General features: G+C 33.0%; 1 protein-coding gene across 6 annotated transcripts in view; it reads left to right on the plus strand.

Moving 5' to 3' along the window:
* Nucleotides 1-16,384, plus strand: part of LOC114338464 (zinc finger protein 252-like) — a 397,861-nt gene that overhangs the window by 226,494 nt on the left and 154,983 nt on the right. The window contains exon 1 of one of the 6 annotated variants that reach the window (XM_050646927.1): nucleotides 4,050-4,352. The exons of the other annotated variants lie outside the window; for them this stretch is intronic. Within the exon in view, the coding sequence (XP_050502884.1) occupies nucleotides 4,092-4,352 (261 nt within the window). The 5' untranslated portion in view covers nucleotides 4,050-4,091. Of the gene's footprint in view, nucleotides 1-4,049; nucleotides 4,353-16,384 lie in introns of those variants that run through there. 6 annotated transcript variants of the gene reach the window in all.

The following is a 16,384-nucleotide window of genomic DNA, read 5'->3' on the forward strand; positions in this document are numbered from 1 at the left end:
ATGTGTTCTTGCTTCAACGTCCATCTTTCAAGTCCATATTCCGGAATCGAAAACACGTAGCATCTCAGAGCTTTTACTCTCGGTTCTAATCTAAGGTCTTTGTTGCAGAGAATTTTTTTTCAATTTTACAAACGCATTTCTTGCTATTTCTATCCTGATCCTTATTTCTGTTGATTGATAATTATTGTCTGAAATCCAGGTTCCTAGGTGTTTGTATTTATTAATCCTTTCTATCGGTAAATATCCCAAAATTATTTTAAAAATAATGAAAGTTTGGCGGATAGAAATAGAAAATTTCGTACAATATATTTTGTTGGAAAATTGATTTAATTTCGCCAACTTTTGCCAACTTTGAAACGCCAACAAAGAAATTAAAAAATTCGAGGCGACTGGATTAAAATTAAAAATTAAAAAGTTCGATAAAAAAACACACTAGTCGTCCAAAAACAAGAAACTTAAATGTTAATATCGAAACGGTGTTGATGAAAGCACATGAACAACAATGCAACGAGACAACAGAGGTAAAACGAGAAGTAATCACAAAAAATAAGACCTGAAAAAAAAGTGCGAACACACTGACCACCATATAAGAGTCACAAAGAGTTTATAAGCATGAAGAGCCACACAAACTGTTACAACAATTAATAAAAACAACGTTAGAATTAATATCCGACGAATAAGTCGACGAATAAGCCGATTGAAATAAGAGAAAATTTCCTACAAACAAATGAACAAATAGAAGATGAAGAAAGGATAGTGCTCAAAATAGAACAAGTGAAAAATGCATATTTTAGGGAATTCAATTTAAAAAAAATAAATCTCAGGCCCAGGTGGAGTACAACCAGAGCTAATAAAATGTGTTTGGCAGGCGAAAAGGTTCCAAGAGGATTGAAACAGTGCTACATATCTCCAATACATGAGAAGAGCACAAAACTGATCCATCAGATTATAGGGGAATATAAGTAATGCCAACAATAGTCAGATTATTTTCCAAAATATTACAAAACCTAGTGACTGTAGACATTACAGGCAAACAACCTGTGGAACCAGCAGGGTTCAAAGCTGGACGATCCACCGTAGATAATTTGTTTCCATTGAAAATCGCCATAGAAAAAAAGGTACAGAGAAATGGGGAACCTCATATAACCCTAATATATTTGGAAAAAGCATATGATAGAGTGCGGATTTCATAGTTGTGGAAGGAATTGACGAATATTAAACTAAATCCAGTTTTTAAGTGGATTAAAAATATTATGAGAGCTATGCAAGAATTAAAATAGGAATAGAAATTACCTCTGCGTTTAAAACAACTAAAGGTTTGAAACAAGGATATGGTTTCTCACCCACCCTATTTAAAATCTATCTAGAAAGAAACTGCAATTTTTCTACAGTAATGTGTGACGACATGTTAAAGTATGGGAATAACGGTGAAAGAACGGCTTTTGACAGAACACTTCTTTACTGATAACTAGATATTGACCGCGGAAGATGAAGGCGATGATTAGATGATAGGGAAATTAAAAAATGAATATGAAGCGGCGGGCCTAAAATAAATATGACAAATGATGAATAGCTAATAGTGGGAAATGACGAAACACCCGGTTTAGATGTAGGAAATAAAAAAATCAAGTGTATAAAAACCTACAATTATATTTGAGGATAGTTTTCAATACGAAAGGGAATATAATAAATGAAAACATTAAGAATAAATAGGGATACAGCCAGGCGCGGATCTAGAAATTCATAATAGGGGGTCAGACATACCGTAAATATTTTATTGTCCAGATTTAGCCATACGAATCGCACTTACTCTAAGGATAAAATTCAGTCATCTCAGATATCTATGGTCTCAAAAGAATTGAACTCTGGTTGACAGAAAAAAATAATAAATAATAATAACAATACTTATAGACTAAATACAATAGAGGGGTCCATGGACCCCTTGACCCCCTCTGTATCCGCGCCTGGATACAGCAGTGGCACAGGCGTTTTTTTTCTCTGGCAAAAGTTAATCAAAAGGGGATATCTACGGAATGATTACAGAAAGTACTAGCAAAGCTAATAAAAACAAACTTGTGACGACTGGAATGGACCATTTAAGACAAAGTTGTGGTAAAACAAAACTAAAAAAAGTCAGAAATTGACAAATACCAGAGATGGCTCCGAGGAATATTACAATGGATTCCTCCTAAGAAAAAAATAGAGGACGTTCTCGAAAAGTTCGCGTGACGATATAGCAAGAGACCTAGAAGAGTTAATTTCCAATGAATATCTAGTGCAAAAACTACGTAATTACTTGGTCATTTTAAAAATTCCGCACATCATTTAAAATGGCACTTACGAGAATCACGTCAAATTGTTAAAAAATACGCACACAATGCACCTCGCTACTCTAGTATTTCTCAAATAATTACATTAATTTCACGCATTGCAACTCACGTCCGTCCAAAATGCATTTATTTGTTTTAACCGGTGATCTTTGTACAACGTACAACTTATCATCATTTTTTGCATTATATTTATCAACGGGCTATGTTTAATTTATTTTCATGTTGCGGTTTAGACCAACAAAAGGAAAGAAAAATGTATTATTAGGCCTACATATAATTAGCAATGTTTAATGTAATTTTATTTTCACATGTGAGCGGTTTTTAATATTTTTTCTTGAATTTCCGTCAATATTGATAGTATGCGCGAGTTGCAAAGATAATAATCATTAATTTATATAATCAAAAAATAAACCTTTGTAGATATTATCCCACATACATTGTGTCCACATACTGAAACTAGTCTTTTTTATAATTTGACAACATAAGTTTGAAACTAACTAGCTGCAGCGTTCTTGCTTTTAAAATATAAAATAATTTATTTTTTAAAATTCACGAGGAAAATAAACTTCCTGTAGCTGGCTGTATACCATAAATCACATAAATACTAGATTTGTTGTAAAAGTATTATTTTAAAATACTCTAAATAAGAAAAATACCAAGTTTCTTGTAAAAGGTATATATTAAAATACCCTAAATAAGGGTCATAATACAAAACGTTTTCGGATTAAGGAATCCATCATCAGTGTTTAAAAGCCAAAATTTGCATGCCTGAGCCACCAAAATGTATCGGGTAAAAACCCTTTAAATGTAAATAATAAGGATGTTTTACATATTTATATAAAATTCATTGGATGGTATAGATAAACCTGGATGTTACCCAGGGCAACACAGGACTCTCTCCACGTGGTTGGAACTTTTTTTGGAGAAAACCTCACATATTGGATTTCAATGGCCAACTGACCATTGTCAGTCTGTGTTGCCCTGGGTAACATCCAGGTTTATCTATACCATCCAATGAATTTTATATAAATATGTAAAACATCCTTATTATTTACATTTAAAGGGTTTTTACCCGATACATTTTGGTGGCTCAGGCATGCAAATTTTGGCTTTTAAACACTGATGATGGATTCCTTAATCCGAAAACGTTTTGTATTATGACCCTTATTTAGGGTATTTTAATATATACCTTTTACAAGAAACTTGGTATTTTTGTGATTTATGGTATACAGCCAGCTACAGGAAGTTTATTTTCCTCCTGGATTTTTTACTCTAAATAAGGGTCACAAGACAAAACGTTTTCGGATTAAGAAATCCATCATCAGTGTTCTAAAAGCCCTAAAATTAAGTATAACCTAATTAATTGAGAAAAAAGTTAAAAAATTGACAGAGGTTTTAAAAAACAAGATACTCCATACTTACAAAAAATAGCATGCCTGAGCCACCAAAATGTGTTGGATAAAAACCCTTTAAATTCAAAAGATTATGTTGCGTTACATATTTATATAAATTGCAAATTTTTTTCTTTTTTCTTACGTACGTCTACTAAATTTTGCTTTTTTCATTTCTAAAAGTTCTTATGCACATTAACCTAATTTAATAATAAAAATTTAATAGTCGTTATAATATCTAACAGTATTGAAGAATACATAAATACTAATTACAAAAACCAATAGTTATACCTATCAAGAATGTTGTAACCTCTCGATTTTTAATAATCAGAATCTGCAGGAAATGTAAAAGTTATCTCAATAAACGACAATGTACGGTTCCTACAACGATACGACGGGCAATACCTCAGTGGCAACGTCTAGCAACACCACCACCACCTGGTCAAATCCAGCAACATCGATGTCGACTATGTCTTCGATGTACGCTGCATCCGCAGCAGCTGCACATCATCTTTCACTCCCATATCCTGGCTTCGAGCATGGACCTGGTACATCTTCGGTGTATGCACAGCCTTCAATGTTCCAGTTTCCTCCATACCCAGCTATGCCCGTGCCGTTTGATTATCAACAGGTATAATAATATAATGGGGAAATAATACCTAGGTTGTATTGATTACTTATTACTGGACATTATATTAATGTTCGAACGTATTTATAGAAAAAAAAATTAATTCCTATCATCAAGTTAATGATAATAATAATTTTATAAATAGATCCTTTCATTCATTCAATTCACTCTACACTTTCAATGTTTTTTTCAAACTCTTAATAAAAATTAAGCACAATGTCAGAGTCAAAATTACCACAAAATTGATTTTGCTGATATTAATAGGTGCTTATAAAAGTATAAATCAGTTTGCTATTTAAAAGTTTCTAGTCTCTTTTCAAGACTTAAATAAAAATCTTACAGGTTGAATCTTTTTAGCATCCAGTTTAAACGCTAATACGAATGCTCTCCTTAAAATTCTTTTAAATCTATCTAAAGAGGGTTGTTTTTCGTAGAAATCCTTCCTCGAAAATTTCATTCCCTCCTCAGATATTGGAATTAGAACGTCCTTCAATTTCTTCGAAAGTTTTTAACCCACTCTTCCCGTTTTTCCTTTTGGCTCTCGTTTTTAATCACAGCTTTCTAGATTTCGACTCTTTACCTGCCGTTTTAATTTGTCATTATTAAAATAATGTTCCACTTTTAATATTTCATTATGATTTCAAGCTTTTTTTATTCTAGTCTCTCAGTCGACTGACGATTTCTCGCCCTTACGAAATGTACTTCAGAAGTCGAAGACGGTTCCAGCCAAACTTCATTAAATTTAATAAATCTGATTATTATAGAAGTTTTTAATATGGGCTCTGTTTAGTCCTTAAATATATTTCACTTGTGAAAGTGATTTATCTGATCATGGAAAGAAATAGTAAAAATATAGTTCAGATATAAAAAATATAGTTCATATGTATTACATTCAGAAAACTGCAATAGGTCATATCATTTCCGTTTATATATTTGTTAAAGTATTTCTCAGTATATCCTGGATTTTATTAATGTATGTACAATCTTTGTCTTCATCTAAAAGTGCCCTCTCCTCAGTGGAGGTTGGCTGCTACAATTGCAAACGCTTCTCTGTCTTCAGCTGTTCTTATTAGCTGTTTAAAGTTTAGACTTGTTTAGGCCCTGTGTTTCTTAACCACGATAGCCTTTTCCTTCCTAGGCCTCTCCTTCCCTCGATATTTCCTTTCACGATTAGTTGCGCATATTGCTACTTATTATTTCTCGGTATGTGGCCTAGGTATGATGTTTTTCTAACTTTCACCGTATTGATGTAAAATAGGAAGAAATGAAGATGAAGGGGCAAAGAGATGAAGATGACGATGAAATAGGACTACATTCGATAATATAAAGAGTTAAAATATTTAAAAAATGTAAAAATGTTGTAAGAATACATCTACAGAATTATTACTCATATCCCGTTAAATTTCGCATCTGATATAAGCAAATTATAAGCAAATATCCCGTCATATTTCGCATCTCTCGAATACCTATATGCAGTTATCATCATCGGAGAAGACTTGCAAAGAAAAGAGAATTTTACAAAGAATCAGAATATACTTTTAATAAAGGAATAAGTTACGAATTATTTGTATGCCGGGTATTTTGAACAATTTAACAAAAATATCTGATGTCATCTAGTAAACCTATAGGAAAATTATTGATAATGGTATTGTGGTAGGTTTGCTTGTGTAATTTATTTGATGAAATATTACGCAATATTAATTTGAACATTATTAACAACACTGCACTGCCCGAGTCGAAAGTAATACTTATGAATTATAAATGTCTACAAGAATGCTAAATATATCATGAATATATGAATATATAATATCTAAGGCTAGATATGTTGAAAAATTGGACTAATCGCTATAATACCAGCAGTTCGGGGAATAAGGAATCAAAAGAAGAAGAATGCCGATAGACAAACAAAATATGTAGTATGTACTTATGAACAGAAATCTTGAAATTTTTAATTTTTTTTTAAATGTTGGGACAATAATATGAAAGCAACTATTGCCGACGTCGTTGGAAATAAGATCACAATTAAAAATTCTTCTTGATTAAGTATACCTCATTTCTGTACCCCAATCTTAGATACATCAGCTTCAACATCATCCTTCCATCTTTTTCTTGGACAGCCTGCTGATCTTCTACCATCTGATCTCTCAAAAACTGTTTTTAACACTCTGTCTTCCTCTCATCTTACCACATGATCTGCCCATCTTATCTGGTTAGCTTTTATATGTCTGATGATTTTTTCAGTACCATGCAGAGACACCAATTCAGCATTGCGTCGCCTTCTCCACTCTCCTGTTAATTCATGTCTTTGATGGCCAAATATCATTCTCTCTTACTCTCTTACTACTTCGAAGTTGTGGACGTTATGTGCTTCCTAAATCCTGGTCTTGGATTTTTTATTATTAAATTAAAAATATCCTTTTGTAAAAATCACAGGTAACTAAATTGTACATTGTAATGAAAAAAAAAATGCAAAATTATAAATAAAACAATACGAAACACATACGAAACAACAACGAAAATAAAACAATATGAAAAAATTTTTTTTAAGAAACGCTTTTATTTAGTTATTAGTGACTAAAAGTTAAAATATAAAAAAAACAACTAAAAAGCAAAAAATAAAAAAAATTAAACTCGACGGAATATTCGAAAAAAGTTCTTTAAAAAAATTAAAAAGTCTAACACATTCGTTAAAGAAAAGCATGGGGCGAAAACCGTTTATTCGATGAAGACGCTTTTTAGTTGATTATTTTTTGCTTTTTAGTTGATTTTTTTATATTTTAACTTTTAGTCACTCATAACTAAATAAAAGCGTTTCTTAAAAAAAATTTTTCATATTGTTTTATTTTTTACTTTTTAGTCTTACACTTTTCAAACATTAAATTATATCGTCATGTTTAAAAAAAGGATGTAGGTATATGACAGATACCTTTTTTGCATTTATTTTAACTTTTGATACATACATTGTACATTTTCTGTAATTTCTTCATACATTTCTTAAATCAAAATCATTATTTACGACTATTACAGTTTTCGCAGTACATATTTCCATCTCTTGTAATACTTTACTATTGCACGGTGTAGACGCTGTTAATTTCTCGCAATCCAGTTCTTCGATGCGCGACCCGTCTAAAGGTACGTATCCATACAAGAGTAAACATCGCTCGGTGTAGTAGCTCCACTTAGTGGATACGTCGGTGATCGCCGCTTGGCGCGTACACTCTTCGTTTCAACCGGTTTGCGGTTTATATGTAAGGGAGCGCATGCTGTATCCATTTGAGCAGCTACACCGAGCGGGGTTCACCCTTGTATGGATACGTACCTTAATGATCGCACTCGGCTCAATGAAACGTAAGCTTTGCAGGCTCAATGCAGGCTTTTAAGCCTGTCATTACGCCAACACATTCGGGCCCAAGTTCACGACAGCGCAACGTAGTCAACAGTCGAACCTTGCGTTTTATGGACAGACAGTCGAAGTCCACGGCAATACTAAGGGCAGCATTCGTTTCTCTGCGGTGCCATAACTTTTTTTCGCTGAAAACTGGATAGAAATCGGACAGAAACTGGATAAATTTGAAACTTTATTGTTTATATATGAAGCATAACGTAAACAAATAACATAAAAAGTGAAATTATGTATAATTCATATAATTAGCTACAATCTGTAAAAGTTTCAAGTTTCTAATTTGTAAAAAACAAGAGAATTTAAGCAGTGGCGGCCCGTGAGGTAGTGCCATAGAGCCATGGCACTACCTTGCTAACTATCCATAAACATATTTTTTATCTTCAAAACTTTTTAATTCCTATTAATTTTTTTGTGTGTATTTCTTTTGATCTTCATAAATTATATAAAATATGGCAACTATGGGCGCAATACAATCCCTGCCGACAGCGTATTCGACAGGAGAATCCCGAAGTCAGTACTGGCACGAGTAAAGAGAGAAAGATTTTACGAGCATTATATGTAAGTGACGGAGAAAGAGCTATATTGGACTATTAGTATACCTTAACATTAGAATCTCTGTGCCAGGCACGAGGGTATGAAGCCAGGTCTATTTATTTTGAGTTTCTTTACGTGCTGGTTTGTCGCTTTTATTATGTATATTTTCTGTTAAAAAGTTTTTGTATTTATAATTAAACTTTTAGTACATCATGATCGTGGGTATTTTGATAATATTTTGATTATTTATTAAGTTTAATTTATTAATTGACAATAAAGATTAGTATTTTAAAAAATTTTTTGATGGTTTTTCGCTAGAAAAAAAAACTACAAATGTTATAAGGTGTTGTGGAGCTTTCGAGTTAGCTTTAAGAGGTCACGACGAAAAGGAAAATTCAGAAAATAGAGGCATATTTAAGGAACTGGTCAATTTTAGCGCCGAATTAGACAACGACTTAAAGGTTCATATTATTCAAAGTACCAGATCTTTCAAAGGTCTACCTTCTCCGGACATTTAGTTGCTTCTAATTTATTTATGTCGGAGAAGTTTTCTGCTTATAAGCATCAGTTCTCCGAATCATTTCTTAATGAACCATGGAGACAATTTTAATTTTTAAGCAAAACTCGGTTTAAAACTGAATTAGATGTAGATAGGTACTGTATTAGCGAGACGAATTAAGTACTACCTCTGGGGCTGTTTCGCTATCGGTTTTATTGTAGAGGGAAGGTTTAAAAAGCACATTTGAAGAAACTATTAAACTTTTAAGTATTTTAGTTACCATTCCTATATCAACATCTGAAGCAGAACGCTGTTTTTCGATGTTTACATCGAAACCTAGTGCTTTAGGTATGCTATCTGCAGAAAAGCATTTTGTAAATTGTATTGATAATTTTAATTATAAAGTCATTGAAAACTTTGCAACCAAAAATAAGAGAATGAACTTTATATATCGTAAACTTTAAAAGTGACATTACAAAAATTTGTGCATGTGTGTGAATAATGAAATAGTATCATTTTTATAAATTGGTAAATAGAGACTAAATCGTAATAACAATTTTCAAGCACTATCAGCAGTAAATGCTGGTGGTAGGTTAAGAGGTTTTTATTATTAATTAATTTACGGAACTGTTTTGATCAATGTTGGACAATTGCTTGGCACCTCAGATCAATAAACTTAAGATATAAAAGTATCTGCGCATATTTTTTTTTAGTTTTTGTTGTCAGTATACCTTTTTTTGACAATATCGTGAATCCGTCACTAAAAATTTTGGCGGCTGCCCGAGTTGTGGCACTACCTTCTTAAAGTGGTACGAGCCGCCACTGAATTTAAGCATTTTCCATTAAAATCGTTTTTTATTTAAACAATTCATAAACATAAAAAAATTTTGATCGACTATTCGTGTATTGTTCCCGCGAATCCATATGTCTGATGTCTGCAAAATTTCATTTATTTCCATTGAAGAAAAGGCAGTCAAATTAACGTCTAAAGATTTAACGCAAACGATTGAACTAAATAAAAGCGTTTAAAAACAGATTAAATATATTTTAAATTGTTACCGATATTGTCACTTTCTTAGCTGATCGGTTGATACTTAGGCAATTTATACAAGAGCGCATGTTAAATGTATACAACCACGAAGTAAGGATATCTCCAATAAATAACCTAAATAGATGATGTTAGTATTTCAACAATGAAACATCTGCCTTTTCAGTTTTTTACGGGACCGCACAATTAAAGTGAAAACGCATATTGATCAATGTAGTACACCTACACACGTTTGCCTATACGCGTCGTGAACTCAATTACTGTACTTCCTGTTCGATTCACTTCTCTGTAAAGGTAAATTTTAATCAAAACCCCAACAGAAAATGTTGTCGATCATACAGAAACGGACTACTGGATGGTCTTAAAAATCTCAAACTCTGATAAAAAATATTTTTTATACATGTAAGATATTTGATAAATAGTGTTTTCATCCAGATTATACCGTTAAAAAATCTTGCCCTTAATATTTTTTGTTCCAACTAGACGTAATTCCCTCCGTCGAAGAATTAAAAATATTATTATCTAATCTAACAACTATGCAGATTAATAACAGTGTTGAAGATGATAAAAGCGAATATTATTGGTCTTAAACATCATGCAAACTAGATCAGTTGGCAAAAGACAGCATTTTCAAAGTAGAGTGAACAGTGAGCATCAAGAATGCATAACCATAAATAAAGCGAAGCTACACGATAACTAAAAAACTTCAATGGAATCAATATTGTCTAAATCTTTCGACAAGGTAGACTCTTTTTCCTAAAAAACCCGACAGATTATTGGCATAAAAATTTAGCTATTTCAAAATAAGATGTTGTTAAACTGGTATGTATGTTCTACTATCTGTCGACTAAAATTCAGTCACGCCTACGCATATTTATATACTACAATCAATTTACTATAGTCGGATTTGTGCGAAAATTACAATATAATAAGTGACTTGATAATATATTTTTTGCATTTGACAAATATGTGATGCAAAGAACTATACTAAATATTCAGCTATTGCAAGTAAAAGTTTATTCCCCGTATAATCTTATGAATTTACCACCTTGTCAGTCCCACCTTGACTTTACAGTATAGGGAACATAGTAAATGCAGTCCTTATGATAGTTTTTAGCGCGGTACAATTTTAGGATTCATATGCGTAATAACTATAGTATATCAAATAAGCTTAAACGCATACGAATCCTCAAATTGTAGATTGTCTTTCTAAAATAGTTTTAATTTAATCTCTCTAATGTTCGATTACAAATTCTTTTTGATAAAATCGGCATCACCGCGCTAAAAACTCTCATAATGACTGAATTGCCTATGTTTCCTGTACTGTAAAGTCAAGGTGGGACAGACTATAGCTCTGAACAAACTGTCAATTTTTAGAATTCTTCTAGGTTTTGCTAAATTTGGTAAATTGTAACTTGAGCTTAAATCTAGCTTTAAGTTCACTTTGTTTTTTCCCTGGTAATAATACCCCTTATCCCGTGGTCTAAGTACTTAGTCTGTGGTTAATCACCAAGAACGACACCAGGGTGTGAAAAGTTTTTTTCTTCGCTCTCCTTGATTGTTTAAATATATTAGTAATAGTCTTGGTGTATGGTAAGTTTAGTTTGGCGTTCATTTTAAGAAATGTTGCTGGCTAAATGGGAATAGCTTCCAAAGACTATAAAAGAGTAAATCATTATTTTAAATATTACTAACTCTTAAAACTGACATCAAGAAAAGACGTATTAATTTTTCGAACATCTAAAAAGACTACAAGGAATAAGAAATAGGTTAACAAAAACAATACTGAAGTACATAACTACAATTATACAATCAACATCATTATTACCATCATCATCTTTGGCTTTTACAACTCTTCCTGAGTTTTTGCCGCGTTTACTATTGTCTTCTATTGGTTCCAGTCCTGTGCTACTATTCCCATGGCCTCACTTCCATCTTCTTCAGCTCTTCCCTGACTGCATCTTTCCACCTTTTTCTAGGCCGTCCTGCCGCTCTTCTACCATCTGGTCTTTTCCAAAACACATTGCTAATCAGTCTGTCGTCATCACTCCGTACCACGTGGCCTGCCCATCTTAGTATATTGGCTTTTATGTATCTCACGATGTTTCCATACCCGAAGATAGTATCTTCCTCCATTCATTTGTCGCACTGTCCCTGCAAAGACCATATTTATATAAGTCGCAGGATTTTGAGTTCCCATACTTTATTATACATTGAGTATACAATCAACACCCTAGAAAATTGAAATTCGAAAAGAACTCAAAGGCGCAATATAAACAATACTGACGTTACAGACAAAACACCTTCACAGACAAATTAGTGGGACCTAACGCCAGAGCAAACTAAGTAGTAACAGTAATCTAGCAATACTGGGCAAAAAAAGAACCACTAAAAGGAACTGATTCACGTTACATAACTTTATTTTTAATTCTATTCACAATTTCTTATTGATTGATTGTCTTCTGCGTAATATTACTCGTTATTATTCTTTATGATATTGTTTTTTTTATGATTGATAATTTTAATTGTTTTTTGCTATAATATAAGCCTTCAATCTTTACAAATATGGCGGATTCGACTGCTATAAATCTGCTGTATCTACCATAAATTCTGAAAGAACACATCAAACGTTTAAAACACGCTCGTTTCCACTAAAAGTAAGCTAATACCTCCCTGGTATAGTTAACTATTAACCATTAAACGGGTTTAGTTCACCCAATCGACCATGCGTCACGAAAAAAATTGAAGAATGTTGTTTCTTCTAGGTAAATTTCATATTTGCATTCAATGAACGCTCTTAATGACAAGACGTTATGTACAACATATACAAAAGATTGAGATTATAATTATTAATAAACCTACTTTTAGAGTATCTGCGAACTACTTTGTTTCATTCGTTCTATTACGAGTAGTATCTTAGTGTGAATTATTATTTTAAACGATGTCATAAACTAAGCTAATAATATTTAAATTAAATTATTGAGTATATAAATTATTTCTGGACTCATGAAAAATTTGGTAAAAAAGAAAAAAAAAATAGGAAAAAAGCAAATATTAACTCATATACATACAGTGCGCTGGAATAAGTGTTACCCCCCTTATTAACCTATTTATTTTAAGCACATAAGCAAAACGCTCGGACAGGTCGATTTTTAAAATAATCATTGTATATTATAGCATCAATGTTTCGAACTTTACGCGATCCCTCTTCAGGTGACAGGCATAACTTTGATTTTTTTAAACGGGAAAGTACATCATGTGACACCTCATTTGAAAGCTTCTGAAATACTGATTACAAAAATGTATAATACTTTAATCCTTTTTAAGAGCGTAGGCGCAAAATTTCGTTTGAATTATTTTTAAACGCCGAATCCTGAGAAAACTAATAAGTATTTTTGAAAAATTTAAACGCAGAATGAAATATTACAGTATTATCGAGGGTCAAAAATCCCTGAGAGCTTCTGTAATGATTATTTTTATAATTCTCAGGGGTGAAAAAAAGGAAAAAATTAGTTTGATTTTTAATTTCAAATATATCATCCAAAAGAACCTTTTTGTTTATTCTAAGGGACTTTCAGCCCTCGGTTGTAGTCTTTCATTCTGCGTTTAAGTATTTAAAAAATACTTATTAATTTTCTCAAGATTCGAAAAAAATAAATGCGTTTAAAAATAATTTGAACGAAATTTTGCGCCTAGGCTCCTAAAAAAGATTAAAGTATTATACATTATTGTAATCAGTATTTCAAAAGCTTTTAAATGAGGTGTCACATGATATACTTTCCCATTTAAAAAAATCAAAGTTATGCCCGTCATCTGAAGAGGGATCGCGTAGAAATCGAAACATTGATGCTATAGTAATAGTATACTATGGCTGGTTTAAAAATTGACCTGTCTGAGCTTTTTTCTTATGTGCTAAAAGTAAATAAGTTAATAAGGGAAGTAACACTTATTCCAGCTCACTAATATAACTTTAAATAAATAAATAAAAACTTTTGCCAACGATTAATAAACAAAATAAATTCACAGGGCAAAAAAGCGGTAAACATTCTAAGCTCTCTACTGTGGTCTAAAGATATAAGACAGAAAACGAAATTGACAATCTATCGTACCTTGGTAGAGCCTATTATGACTTATGAGACAGAAGTTTGGCAGATGACAACAAAAGATAGAATAAGAATAGAAGTAGTAGAAATGGATTATCTAAGGAGAGCGTGTGGTATATATAAAAAAGATCACATCAGGAATGAAGATATTAGAAGGAGGATACATACTGTATATTCCAGTGTAGAGAGAATTGAAACTAGACAACTAATGTGGTATGGTCACGTGAAACGAATGAGTGAAGATAGATGGCCAAAGAAAGCTTTGAATTACATACCATACCAAAGAAGAAGAAGGGGAAGACCTTCAGTTGCCTGGGAAGAAAATGTACGGCACATCATGAAAGATAGAGCCATCAAAGAAGACGAATGAATGGACAGAAAACGATGGCGGTCGAAATGCGAGAAGCGGCAGAGGCTGTAGGAACCTCGCTTATAGATAGATAGAAATTCACAGTCCTAAAATCATACATATACTAGTATTAAAGAGCTAGGGTGCGATTGAAAAAAAAATAGCTAGAATCGAATGAACAGAACATGAAACAACTCGGTCGGCTCTGAACCGAATATATTGTAGGTAGTCTTCTGGTAAGTTCATCAGTTCTTTCATTGCCGTGCATTCGCTGGTGATCTGGAACCCATACCAGTGGGGCAGTGTTAAGTACGTCCTACCAGTCAGTGGTGTTCTTCTCTATCTAGCACTAGCCTCTTAGAATCCATCTTAGGGTTTCTGAGAGCATACATGGCCGCTTGACTATCTGTACATATATTGATCTGCTTAATCCGATTACAATGGAAGCTGATCATCATCATCATCATCATCATTGGCTCGACAGCCCTTTCTGGGTCTTAGCCTGTTCCAGGATTCTTCTCCACTCTGATCTGTTTCGTGCTTTTTTTCTCCAGTTTTTTATTTTTAAGGTTTTTATATCATTTTCTATTTGTTCTAAATATCTCAGCTTCGGTCTTCCTCTTGTTCTTTTTCCTACTGGCATCTGTTTGAATATTATGTTTGGTATTTCGCCTTCTTCCATTCTTTCTACATGTCCCATCCAACGCAGCCGTCCTATTTTAATGAATGTTATGATATCTGGATCCTGGTATATTTCGTATAGTTCAAAGTTGTACCTTCTTCGCCAAATTCCATTTTCTTTTGTGCCCTTATATATGTGTCGCAAGATTTTTCTTTCAAAGGTGGCTAACAATGTTTCCTCTCTTTTAGTGAGTGTCCAGGTTTCTGAGCCGTATGTGAGTACCGGTCTTATTAGGGTTTTGTATATTTGGCATTTTGTTTTCCTTGCGACGTTGTCTGATTTTAGTTGCCGAATTAAGCCATGATAACTTTTATTGGCAATAAATATTCGCCTCTTCACTTCCTCTGCTACGTTATTATCAGATGTGACTAGGGATCCCAAGTATGTAAAGTTTTTTACCCCCTCAATGTTGTATTCTCCTATTGTTATATTTTGTGGCTGCCTTATTTCTGTGTTTTTACTTACCTGCATATATTTTGTTTTGTTCTGGTTGATTTTCAGGCCACTATTTTGTGCAGCTCGTTCTATTTGATTGAATGCCTCTATCATTTCTCTTCTTGATCTTGCGATTATGTCAACATCATCTGCAAATGCTAGTATTTGCACGCTTTTATTAATTATTGTTCCTCGAGTATTGACTGTTGTGTCCCTCATTATTTTCTCGAGTACAATGTTGAACAAGATGCATGATAGAGCGTCTCCCTGGCGTAGTCCCTTTTTCACATCTATTGTTTCCGTTAGTTCGTTTTGTATCCGGATTTTACTTACTACTTTTAGAGATTATTTTATCAGTTCTATTAGTTGTGTTGGTATATTAAATTCTTTCATTGCTTTTATTAAGAATTCTCGGTTTATATTGTCATATGCGCTTTCGAAGTCTATGAAGAGATGATGTGTGTCGATGTTATGTTCACTTGTTTTTTCAAGGATCTGTCGCAGAACAAATATCTGGTCTATGTTGACTTCTGTATACAGAAGCCACTTTGGTACCTGCCAACTATTTTTTCAGCGTGTGGTCTAAGTCTTTCATAAATGACGTTGGACATTATTTTGTATGCTGCATTCAGCAGCGTGATTCCACGGTAGTTTCCACATTCTAACTGATTCCCTTTTTTATGTAATGGTACAATAATACCACTATTCCACTCCGCTGGTAGCTGTTTATTTGACCATATCTTTGTTATCAATACATGTATTGTTTTCTGTAGTGCGTCTCCTCCTTCCTTCAGTAATTCCGATGCTACTTGATCCGATCCCGGTGATTTATTGTTCATTAATGTGTCTACTGCTTTTCTAATCTCGGCTATTGTTGGTGGACTCTTTTCTCTGTTGTCTGCTTGGTCTAATGGTATATCAGGGTTCGTCTCACTCCCATCTCCTTCAAGCTTTTCCGTAAAATGTTCTGTCCATCTTCTTA

This window comes from Diabrotica virgifera, chromosome 3 (assembly GCF_917563875.1).
Source record: "Diabrotica virgifera virgifera chromosome 3, PGI_DIABVI_V3a".
NCBI lineage: Eukaryota > Metazoa > Arthropoda > Insecta > Coleoptera > Chrysomelidae > Diabrotica > Diabrotica virgifera.